The 12935-nt window shown below is 35.4% G+C and overlaps 1 protein-coding gene across 2 annotated transcripts in view; it reads left to right on the forward strand.

The window, feature by feature from the left end:
* Window positions 1-12935, forward strand: part of XRN2 (5'-3' exoribonuclease 2) — a 79647-nt gene that overhangs the window by 27852 nt on the left and 38860 nt on the right. For both annotated transcript variants that reach the window (XM_043602996.1, XM_043602997.1), the window contains 7 exons: window positions 34-78; window positions 1697-1828; window positions 5117-5235; window positions 7312-7447; window positions 9262-9369; window positions 9463-9552; window positions 10332-10404. In XM_043602996.1, the coding sequence (XP_043458931.1) occupies window positions 34-78; window positions 1697-1828; window positions 5117-5235; window positions 7312-7447; window positions 9262-9369; window positions 9463-9552; window positions 10332-10404 (703 nt within the window). The remainder of the gene's footprint in view (window positions 1-33; window positions 79-1696; window positions 1829-5116; window positions 5236-7311; window positions 7448-9261; window positions 9370-9462; window positions 9553-10331; window positions 10405-12935) is intronic.

Consider the following 12935-nt stretch of genomic DNA (forward strand, 5'->3'; position numbering starts at 1 on the left):
ATTTGACAGAATATGTGGATTTTATACTTTTAGGACAGTTTTAGAAGACGACAGAAAGAAAAAAGAAAGAGAATGAAGGTGAGTTTTAATTAATTTCGTAAGATGGGCAATAGCCTAAGTTTACAGTTTGGGAGAAAGATGTTCATTGCAGTTGCTTTATTTCTTCTCTAATAGGAGTTGGTTAGGGACATAATGTCTACCCAGCTGCTGTCTTGCCTAGAGAAAGAATGCTGGTGTTTTTTCTAAGCTCTGGAGTCTGAAAGGATGCACTTGATGGGCATGGGGCACTTAGCTATTTGAATTTTTTTGTCATTATCAGGTATTGTTTCTGTAATAAAAGCAGTCAACCCTTTATATCCTCTTAAAAGTTACTGCATTCTGTCTACATCTGTCAGGTTAATCTTCCTGAAACTGTTGTTTCTCTGCTTGGAAGTGACCCGTGATTTTTGTAGTTCCCTCAGAACCCACTTCTGTCTCAGTCTGGCATGCAGAATGTACTCTGATCCGGTCTGATTGTAGCCGCCCGGCTTTTCCCTCCTGTCTTCTGAATGTATCACGTCCCTCCTGACTCAGAGCATTGCCTGCACTTGCTCCGAGTGGATTTCTGACTTCACGACTCCCTCACATCTTAACTTTTCCACCAGGGCCTCTCTCAAGGCCTCCACCCTCATCCAGGATTAGCAGTCCTTTCTCTGAACTCTGCTGCTTTTGCTTGTGATATTTGTTTTCTTACTTCTTGCATAATGCTCTGTAGTTACTTCTTTAGTTCTTATTTTTCTTGCTTCTTTACTAGATTTTAAACTCACGGAGTTTAAGGACTGCCTTTTATTATTATTACTATTATTATTATATTTTTTAAGTTTATTTTTATTTATTTTGAGAGAGAGATAGAGAGCAAGTCGGGGAGAAGCAGAGAGAGAAGGACACAATCCCACAATCTGTGCTGACAGCGTAGAGCCTGATGCGGGGCTTGAACCCACGAACTGAGATCATAACCTGAGCTGAGATCGAGAAACAGATGCTTAACCGACCGAGCCACCCAGGCACCCCATTTATTTTTATATTTTATTAGAAGTAAGAAAGTTGGGGACTCTGGAAGGGAGAAAAGTAGAGTTCCTTATTGTTACAGGTATGTTCAAAACCACTAGATTCAGAGGGGCATATTTGATTTCTACCTTATATATTGCTATTTTCTTTCAGTCAGTACCTGTGTAACAAGTGTGTTGTATCAGTCAGCCACAACTGTCACTAATTACAGCTCTAATTGGAAGTGAAGAGTTAAATTCTAGCTAGGTGAAGGGTAAATAAAAATGGTTTTTCCTAAGTATAGATTAAACTCTTGATTAGTTTTTTTAACCTTAATAGTTCTATTATTTTCATGTGCCTGAAATTGTTTCTTGAATGTGTTTTGAAATTGTCAGGAATCATAGAATAGCTTAATGAGACATGAGTAGATTCTGTGTATCAGAACAATGTATTATGTACTTTTAAAACAGTTATTAAATGTTACAGGATATTGTTTACAGGGTGAGTTACCATCAGATCAAATTGTGCTAACAGTTTGTAAATGCTAACAGAAATCCAGTTCCTCCTTTAAGTGCTTACAATGAGAATCCTGTTCCATTGCCTTCTTTTCTTCCTGTCATCTGTGTTGTGATGTAATTTTAATTTCTACATTTGTTTCCACTTATGTTAGAGAGATCAACCAGCTTTCTCTCCTGGTGGAATATTAACCCCACATGCCTTGGGTTCAAGAAATTCACCAGGTTCTCAAGTAGCCAGTAATCCAAGACAAGCAGCCTATGAAATGAGGATGCAGAATAACTCTGTAAGTGACTTACTTTCATGTGGCATTGAAAAGTGGTGACCATCAGAGGTCTCTTGCAGTTGTGTGTGAATTTTGTTACTCAGCCTGGAGTTGTTTTGTAGTTTTCTCAATTTCTTTTGCCTTGAGATATTTTTAACTTTGCTGAATCCATGATTATCAATATGTAAATATCTAAATAACATGAAAGAAAAGAAAATGCATGCAAATATAGATAGCTAAGAGGCTGTAGGGTTTCTGTAATGCAACCAAAGGTACTGGGTGCTAGAAGCTTGAAGGGGACAAGAGAAAAATGGTTTTCCCCTTTCTTTCCAGGGATCAGTTATGGACATTTTACAGAATAATCCCAGTCTGTCAAAAATAAGCACTTCTCACTGCCCAAACCCTTACCCTCCAACTCAGGAATGGAATAGATTTGAATATATATTTTAAGGTAGCTCTCGCTATCCAAATTCTGGTTGTTCTGTACTTAGAAACTCAGGAACTGAATGGATTTGCCACCTGCAGTCCTTCCTTGTTTAAACTTGGTGATCCAAACTGAAGAAGCAGATCATCTCAGCCAGCAAGGCTGTACTCTGTCCAGTAGCTTCCTGTTGTTCAGTGGCAACACTGAGCACAGAGCACATGACAGGGCAGCAGCAGGGGTGAGGGAACAGACCACGAATTGAAGGACAGCAAATAATCAAAACGATTGCTTATTTCAGGTTGGTAGGCATAAGAGAGAAAATGTGTACTATAAAGAGAGGAAATATGTTTTGTAAGGCTTGAGATCTAGTGTAAATTTTTGTTATATATTCAAGGAAATTGTATAAGTTTTGATATTTAAGTTTCATTATTCTGTTATCCTATTTATGCTCAAATCCTTTATTACAGGGCAGTCCTATTTGTGGAATCTTTGCCATACTAGGAGACTGATTTATATTCTCGCCAGTTTCCATTTTGAAGTTTTAGAACCTTAGATTTGGAATTCGGGAACTGAGATTTTGCATCTCCTGAGAGAAGCAGCCTGGGTTTCTGTTCTGTTTTTTGTTCTGTTTGATTTTTGTGTTCTTGTCTTATTCCTTTCACCATTAACAGTGGGATATGGAGGGTCAGTGAAGGATTGCGATGAGACACTTGAATAGAACAGAAAAGGCTGATGTCCATCATTTAATAGTGACTGCCTTCTCCACAGAGTGGAACTAAGTGACTTGTATTGTCAGACACCATGTTGATGATACAATGCTTTAATCCCAGGGAGTATGGCAGAGTTAAACTTGGCCAGCTGTGATTGCTTTGAGAGAGATTCCAGTATCATATTAAAGCTCCACAGGACTAGACCCACCGTTGATTAATAATGTCTGCCATGGGAGTAGGAATAGGGAGATGGGTGATTAGGTTGCTTATTTGATCCTATCTTAATTCCCCTTGACACAGTTATTTCTGTTGTAGTCTTGGCGTAGAGGGTTTTTCATCTAGAATGTTATAAATTTAAGGAAATCACAAGGCTGAATTACCAGTTCATTTAAAGGGTGCCTTTTGAGTTACAGAGTTTGTGCTTTTTTTTTTTTTTTTAAAGCTGTTGGACATGTCCAGTATTGAGTAGTGTCTACTTGATGGTCAACGTTGTTAATGTTTTACTAGCTGGCTTCTGTTTCCTCATAAATCTGTGTTTTTAAGTTTTGCATTCTGAAAAGTATGGTTTGACTATATCTGCAGCCACTTGATAAAATTTGATTGCAAAAAAGAGTTTTTTAAAAAGGAATTTGAATAAATTGGTATAAATCTGGTATGTTCAGGAAAGACTATTTTTGTTGGTAGAGAGAGAACAAAAAAAGAGCAGTAGAGATTTGGTATTAAAGAACAAGCTACTTCTTTTTGTTTTCTGTTGCAGTTGTATTTGTTATCTAAAGATAGTTTTCTGTTTGGTTTTTTTTTTATGTTGTTTGTCAGTTTGGGAAAGTTTGCTTTTTATCCAACTTCTTTGTACTTAGATGATTGCTATGAATATCATCTCATTATTTAATCCAAATGGATTTAGTGTTGGGTTTGAAAAATAAAAGTGATGACTTCTTGAAAGGTGACCCACCTTACTCCATGTAGGCAGCCTGTGTTGTTGATCTTTCATACGTATCGTTCATATCATTTTCCTTTAATCCTCGCAATAACCTCCAAAGAGAACATTATCCCATTTCAGGTTGAGGCTAACAGAGGTAAATTGTCTAAGGCTGTATAACCTATAAGGGTTGGACTTGGTATTTCAAACTCAGATCTGTCTGACTGAAAATACCCATCTCAGTTTCAAGTACAACCGCACCTTCCTGAATTTATTTTTATAGTTTTGTGTGTTTTTTTTAACGTATTGGCCATATAGTATCATGAAAAAAATGGAAATTATACATTTCTAAAAGAAAGTTATAAGCTCTGCTTTGTTGTAACTTTTTTTGACCTATGGTGTAAACTACATTCATAAAGTAGTTTAAAAATAATTCAGTTTACTCACAACATCTAATATACTCTGTATAACAGAAGAAAAACCTTATCATTAAAACCTTTTCTGCCACTTGTGTTTTTGGTCATAACATGAAAAACTAAAGTTGCAGGAAATTTTAATTTTTTAATGAAATACTGAAATACTTTAGAGTGTTCACTGTGTTTCCTGATTTAGTTACAAAGGTAAGATAATACTGAATTTAAAGTGGTATCTAAGTCTTTGAAATACTAAATCTGCATTTTTCTAAGTTACGGATAGATTTTTACTAGTACATTGAATTTTAAAACATTATCAATAATTTTATCACTTACCTGGCAGAGTGTCTTTAAACTGTTGATTTCCTGATGGTTGCGTGAGGTTGAGCACTTACCACTTAACTTCGTTGTCTCCAGCATTGATTACATTGTATATTATGAATTTATGTATTTATATTTTCCCCCTCCCAACTTTGCTATTTGTTTGGTATAAAGTGGTTGTGAATTCATAATGTGAGGAACCACCAAAGAAAAAATAATCAAGCCCTATAATTTTTAAAAATTTATAAGATTAAATTCTTTTTTCTTCTGAAATAATTTTTATTCTGATAATGTTCAGATTCTTTTGAGTTTAAGCATAGGAAGCTTGAAACTATATTATTCTTTTTTGAAGAAGTGGTGTAGGCCAAGATCAGTCTTTGTATTTTCTAAATATGTTTACCATATCTAATAGCTTTAAAAAATGTATTATCATGAAGCATGATTGTAACAGCAGTTGGATGTAACTTCTTGTGTGAAATGAATAATTAAATCCTTTCTGTGTAATGTTATAATTGTTTGCAGAGTCCTTCAGTGTCTCCTAATACAAGTTTCACTTCTGATGGCTCCCCATCTCCGATAGGAGGAATTAAGCGAAAAGCAGAAGACAGTGACAGTGAACCTGAGCCAGAGGATAATGTCAGGTGAAACCATTTTTTGGTAACACTTTGTTATCAAATTGCTGAAATAGATGCTGTCTAATTAATGCTATTTAGCTTAGAGCAGCATTGCCTTCAGATGCTTGCCTGTGATCTTTTTATCCACCAGTAATTAATGTGGAGGGTTAGAATAGTCAGTAAATTCCAGTGAGATGTGTAAGCTATAGCTGTTAAACCTAAGTATCTAGATTAGTATGCGTGCAGGTTTTTGTCCTCCAAGCCACTTTTCCCTCTGAGACCAGGCACTAGATCGGCTAGACATGAGGTGTTTAGCTCTATGTGATCTGAATGTTACTGTTTTGAGATTAAATCTTCAGGCTGTTTAACACAGAAAGTTCAGTTACATTTGGATACTTAATATAGTTTGCTTTAATCTCAGTTGGAAAGGTTCTTCCTCAAATGAAATATGCAAAAGAGATAAACATGTATATTTTTTAAAACCACAGACTTGGATCTGTACAATTATATTTCATGACAGGGAAGTTTCCCTTTAGCTGCATACTTGAAATTTGTAATGAGAAATTTTGATTCTTTATCCCGAGATTTGAGATCATTATGTAAGATTAACAGCCTCTCATGTAATTAAATCCGTATTTGAACCCTGTGTTCCAAGTGCAAAAGGCCAACAATCTGAATAATTATAACTAATTAAGAATTTAGCAAAATGATATATTTCAAAGTTAAACAATAGTGGTCCACAACTCATGCTTCTTTTATAGGACGTGGATGGTATGTTTGCATTTATGATGAGAAACTTCTCAAGTGTCATATATGGTTCTGTATTTTCCTAACGTCCTTTGATGTCAGATTCTGAGATCTTTGGTGACTTGTGATTGAACATTTACCTGATCCTCTGTTTCTGCAACTCTGGATTTTCCTCTTAGAGTATGTTTTCTGTTTTATTGTGTAGCCATCTTGATCAATACCAGCTTAATAGTTAACTTGATTTATTAGTACTTTATTGTGTAATCCCGGTGCTGAGAATAGTCAAGGTAGAAATGCTTCTATTAAGAAATGCTTGGGACCCTTAACATGTATTTCATTAATATTTTCTGTAAAACAATTACAGTCTGCATCATAGAGGATATTTCTCCTAAGTGATGTCCTGTGAATCCTTGGGGCAGGTGGGAGGAAATTAAAATTGATGTGGTGTATTCTGGAACATGACTGCAATTTGTAAGATGTGGCACATGGTAGAAAATAGCCCTTAAATGAGAATCATCTTGATGTTCTTGATCTGTCTTGATTTGTTTTTTTAGTGTTCTTTGGCTTCTTTGTGTCCTTCGATAAAATGTTTAAATCAGAGAATGAAAAATGAGTATTTAAAAATATATATATACTTTTGAGTGAAAAACGTATAGTTCACATGTATTGTCAGTGACAAATGAGAATGTAGTGAATTAGAAGTGAACCTACTTCTAAGTTTTACCAGAACATGCATATATGTGTTTATGTGTCCTTCCCTTAAGCCAACAGCTCTTAGCTGAAAGAAGAATAAGGCCCACGGATGGGGAAAGTAGATATAAACATAATTTTCTGCCTGGTTCCTAGATTATCTTATAAACCATTTTTACCTTTTAAAAAATTACACATGCAACTCTTTTTTTTTTTTTTAAGTAATTTGATCGGCTTCCTTTATTTAGTTTAAATGTATTTTACAAACAGAGGACCTTGAAATATCTTCAGTATTTGAATCTTAAAATGTAGTTTTAGAATTGGTCCACAATCAAAAAACATGTAAAACAGTATTAACATTTGAGCAAACAAATACTCAGTATCTACTTTAATAAATAGTTATTCTTTTTCCAAAATGTCGCTTTCTAATGGTCTTACTAGAATCATCATTTGGGTTTTTGATGTTTATCTCTTAAGTTGATAATAAGTCCTGTGTAAGTGGGCTTTTAGAAATGATTAAATAATTAAATGAAGCTGTGTTAGCATTACTGCTTAACTCATTAACATTTCACCTGGATATTAAATATAAAATGGTTTGGGTGATAAATCGGTAAACAATTACTGAAAGTATTAATTCGACATGAACCGGTTTTGCCTGGATTTTAGGCTATGGGAAGCTGGTTGGAAACAGCGGTACTACAAGAACAAATTTGATGTTGATGCAGCTGATGAGAAATTCCGTCGCAAAGTTGTACAGTCTTACGTTGAGGGGCTCTGCTGGGTTCTTCGATATTATTACCAGGTACAGAGAATATTTTCCTCTAAACCTACCTAATCATTTAAGGAAGATAGTAATTTCTATAATAATGTGTATTATTGAGCTGTGTTATGAAATTAAATCCAGATTCATTTTTTTAAAAGCTTCTTGTTCAGAAATTCATTACCTTAAATAATATTTGTTTGTAAACCCTTTGAAGCTTCTCAAGTGTTAATATATAAACAAAGATAATTTTTGTTTTGCTTATTAAAGATTTCGGCGTCACGTAGTATGGTTGAGTGTACTTTGTCTTTAACGTGATTAAAGTATAATGGTTTTTTAATTGGAAATTAAAAATAACTAAGTAATTAATAGACAGTCACTAAATGACTGAACAAAGGACAAAGCCTAGAAAATACTGGTAAGAATTCGAAAGACATTTGAATGATACCATTTCCTCCGTGTAATGTAGTGATGTTACATGAAATGCATGATAATTGGAGTAATCTGTATCTGACTTTAAGCTTTTGATAATTGAGATGTCAGAGTGTGAGAGATTAGGTAGACATAGAGAGGATTGTAACACTAGTAGTTAATACCTGGTTTCGTTCTTGGAGAGCAAAACAAGTTAGGTTTGGTGTGATCTGAGAAAAGATGGAGTTTGTCATTAAGTGGAAAGTGTAATTTGGATGCATTAAATTAGGTTGTAAAATACTGCAAATTCATGTTTTACTTTCGTCCTCAAGATTTTAATTCCCTAGGCGTAGAATCAAAACATATTAGGAGGACTTTTCTATCAGTAAAACTTACTGTTTTGTTTTTGATAGGTTTACTTAAATATTTTTATAGTAAAGAGAAAGTTGTCACAATGAAAATGTAATAGGGAATTGTAAAATGAAACTTTTGTTGGCAGTTTTACTCAGTCACTGTTTCAGTGATGTGCCTTACCATCTATATGCTATAGGTAAGTGCCAGCTACCACAACTCTTCATTCTGTTTGGTGATGGCAGCTGTAGAATTTGAAAGAAATACCACCAAGCACATTTTAAGGATAAAAATCTTCACCAAATTTGTTTGTAAATATAAAGTTTGGTGTTAACTACTAATTATTAAAAATGCTTTGCAGTAGTTTGTGGGGTTTTTTTTGTTTTGTTTTGTTTGTTTTGTTTCTGACGGGGGATGCCTGGGTGCCTCAGTCAGTTAAGTGTCTGACTTGATCTTGGCTCAGGTTATGATCTCATGGTTCGTGAGATTGAGTCCCTCATCAGGCTCTGTGCTGATAGTGCGGAGCTTGCTTGGGATTCTCTCTTCTCTCCCTGCCCCTCCCCAGCTCGTGTGCATGCACACGTGCTGTCTCTCAAATAAACTTTAAAAAGAAAAAAAGATTTTTATTTTTAGAGAAAGCACAAGGGGGGAAGGGGCCAGAGGGAGGGAGGAGGGGAAAGAAAGAGTGTGTGGGGGGGGGGGGTAGATCTTAGGGAGGCTCCACACTCAGCATGGAGCCCCATGTGGAGCTCAATCCCAGGACCCTGGGATCATGACCTGAGTCAGAATCAAGTGTCAGATGCTCAACCAACTGAACCACCAACGCACCCCATGCAGTAGTTTCTAAGTCAAGGAGCCATTGATATAAAGTAAAAGTTCAGTTAATCAAAACAACTTTTAGGACTTATAGGAAAAAATTAATACATGGAATGTGCACTGGAAGTCGTGTTTTACAAATAGAATATTATAGGTTAATAATACTCTAAGTTTTGTTTGCTTTACTGTGTCCATACTGAACATAGGTTTTTGGGTTTGGGTTTTTTTCTTGTTTTTTGTTTTTTTGTTTTTGTTTTGTTTTTTGGTGATGATTCTAGGGCTGTGCTTCCTGGAAATGGTATTATCCATTCCATTATGCACCATTTGCTTCAGACTTTGAAGGAATTGCAGACATGCCATCTGATTTTGAGAAGGGCACTAAACCGGTAAGCCTAGTTATTTAGAGTCATAAAATTCATAGAATTTTGGCTTAGATAAAAATTGTGTATTTTATCTTAAACTTTTTTTCTTTCTTGCAGTTTAAACCACTGGAACAACTTATGGGAGTTTTTCCAGCTGCAAGTGGTAACTTTCTACCTCCATCATGGCGGAAGCTCATGAGTGATCCCGTAAGTGTCTTCGTACTGAGTTCTCTATACTTTTCACCTTTTTATTTTCTACTTTCCTTGGTCATCAGAACCCTTACCCAGCAAATAAAATTAATTTGTGTTGGGGAGAAATTCTTTTTTTTTAATGTGTATTTTTATTTTTGAGAGCAAGCACACGTGAGTGGGGGAGGGACAGAGAGAGAGGGGAACAAAGGATCTGAAGCAGGTTCCATGCTGACTGCAGAGAGCCCAATGTGGGGCTCGAACTCACAAACTGCGAGATCATGACCTGAGCTGCAGTCGGACACTTAAATGACTGAGCCACCCAGAGGCCCCTGGGAGAAATTCTTGTAACAGTTACTTTGTTCTCAGCCTACCTGTAAGTTATTATTTTTATTTATTTCCACCATGTGTAGTGGCTTCCAGAGTTCAGACTGGGCTACCTCAGATCATCTCTGCGCTTGTTTTATGTGCCAGATAGAAAGTAGGGGAGACCCTGGCATGAAGTAGGAATTATTAGAGTCTGTAAACTCTTCATTGACTGTCTTGGGTTCACAGTTGTCAGTTCTAAAATTTTTCTATAATAATGCCTTCCTGCCCCCCATTTTTTAAATAAAATTGTTAATTTTGTTTTACTACTGGGGTTAATGACTTGATATCTTAGTAACAAGAGTTTTTGAAGGAATAAAACCTCATTTTCTCATCGGGCCTGATAACATGAATGAAAGAAATGTCAAATTCTTTATAACTCGTGCATGTGTGACTTTTGTTTTGAATCTTTATTTTTCTCCCGGATACAGGATTCTAGTATAATTGACTTCTACCCTGAAGATTTTGCTATTGATTTGAATGGGAAGAAATATGCATGGCAAGGTAAAATTTAGACGTTATTCCTTTTTGTTAAAATAATTTTCTCTTTTTGGTAAACTGTAAGAAAACATGATTTATGGGATGAAAGAATTTCTGTGAAAGAGAAATATTTTGGGACACCTGGGTGGCTTAGTCAGTTAAGCGTCCAACTTTGGCTCAGGTCATAAACTCACTCATGGGTTCGAGTCCCGTATGAGGCTCTGCACTGACAGTTTGAAGCCTGCTTGGGATTCTGTCTGTCTTCCTCTCTGCCCCTCCCCTATTCACGCTTTCTCTGTCTCTCAAAATAATAAAGTTTTTTTAAAAAGATAAATATTTTAGGGCACCTGGGTGGCTCAGTTGGTTGAGTGTCCAACTTCAGTTCAGGTCATGATCTCACGGTTCATGAGTTCAAGCCCCGTGTCAGCCTCTGTGCTGACAGCTCAGAGTCTGGAGCCTGCTTCGGGTTCTGTGTCTCTGTCTCTCTCTACCCATTCCATGCTCATTATCTGTCTCTCTCTGCCTCTCAAAAATAAAGAAACATAATAAAAAATAATTTAAAAAAGTAAATATTTTAGAATTACATGTGAAAATTTCATTTTTTTCCATCCGACCTGGGATTATCAGTGATTAGTAGTAATTAGTAACATTCTGATAAACAGTAAATTAGACTGAAAGAGATTAATCATTCTGTCTTTTGTCTCTTTTGTGATTGATTAATGGGACTTGGGACTTGCTCCTAGTCTGTAGCTCATTGGCACCTTATAAGATTGCTGACAAATAAAAAAACATGGTTGTGTCCATGTGGAGATTCACTTATACCCCATGGAAATTTGAAGATGAAAAATGTATAAGAAATTTAGTTTTAAATACTTGACAGTAATCATTTCCTGTTTGTTTAGTTAGCTGCTATTTTCTCATTCCTTCTGTTTACAGTTTTTATAAGAATGTCAATTTTAAATTAGTACTACTAAATTTAAGGTGCTGTTTACCACTCAGCAAATGTGTGATGATGACTGAATGTAAAACACAATAAAGAATTCTGTCACACAGTAAGTCAACTATTATTTCATGCCAAAGCCCTTTTCAGCAATCATTTTAATCTTTTCTTCCCCCATATATTTTTCTAAGATAATCAATTTGGTAAAGTTATGTGTTTACTTTTTCCTTGGTTATTTCCTCTGGTGCAGATGACCAATAACATGACTCAGAATTGTGAGACAAAGGGGTATTCATTTGAAAATCATTTTATGAGATTTTTAGGGTTGACTTTTGGTTTATGTAGTGAAAGACATTTCATTATTTTTTAATGGAATGATAATGGGAAATGTAACCCATTGATTGAGGTTAGCAAGTATGCTCTGTGGTCATATTTTGTTATATGTAAATGGATTGTTATATGTAAATGGTTTTTGAAGGTGCTTTGTGGAGAATGCTTTGATTACAGGGAGTGGAGGCATAGGAGAATAAAAGGGAGTGAAGTAAAAATATAAGTATATAAGTATACTTATGTAAATGTCAAGTAAGTAAGTATATAAGTGTGCAGATGTCTTGCTTTCTGTATATACCATTGTAGTATAAATCATCCGGAGGAAAAGTGAGGCAATGCACAATGGCTACAATTTCTTCACATCCCTGCTAACATTTGTTATTTTCTTTTCTTTATTCGGTAAATGGCTTTTACGTATTTAGGTATTTTTTATTGAAGTATAATTGACATATAATACCCTCTTTCAGGTGTACATCATGGTGATTTGCTATTTTTATACATTATGAAATAATTCCCATGATTAAGTCTCATTACCGTCTGTCACCATACAAAGTTATTACAGTACTATTGAGTGTATTCCTATGCAGTATAACATACCCATGACTGACATAACTAGAAGCATATACCTCTCAATCCACTTCATCTAGTTTGCCTGCCCCCTCACCTGCTTTCCCCTCTGGTAACCAACAGTTTGTTTCCTATATCTATGAGTCTCTTGCTGTTTTGTTTTCTTTGCTCATTTGTTTGGGTTTTTTTTTTTTTTTTTTTTAGATTACACATATAAGTGAAATCATACAGTATTTGTCTTTCTGTGTTGGGACTTGTTTCATTTAGCATTATACCTTGTAGGCACATTGATGTTTTTGGAAATGGTAAGCTTTCATTCGTTTTTGTGACTAATATTTCATTGTATACATCTTCTTTACCCATTCGTCTAAGGACACTTGGGTTGCTTCCGTATCTTGGCTGTTGTAAATAATGCTGCAGTAAACAAAGGGGTGCATATATCTCTTCAGATTGGTGTTTTTGTTTTCTTTGGATCAATAGCCAGAAGTGGGAATTGCTGGACCATACATTCATTCTATTTTTAATTTTTGAGAAACCTTCATACTGTTTCCCATAGTGTCTGCACCAGTGTCCATTTCCACCGACAGTGTATGAGGGTTCCCTTTTCTCCACATTCTCACAAACACTTGTTATTTTCTTGTCTTTTTGATAATAGCCATTCTTAAAGATGTGAAGTGATATCTCATTGTGGTTTTGACTTGAATTTCCCTGATGATTA

This window comes from Prionailurus bengalensis, chromosome A3 (genome assembly GCF_016509475.1).
Source record: "Prionailurus bengalensis isolate Pbe53 chromosome A3, Fcat_Pben_1.1_paternal_pri, whole genome shotgun sequence".
NCBI classification, from domain to species: Eukaryota; Metazoa; Chordata; class Mammalia; order Carnivora; family Felidae; genus Prionailurus; species Prionailurus bengalensis.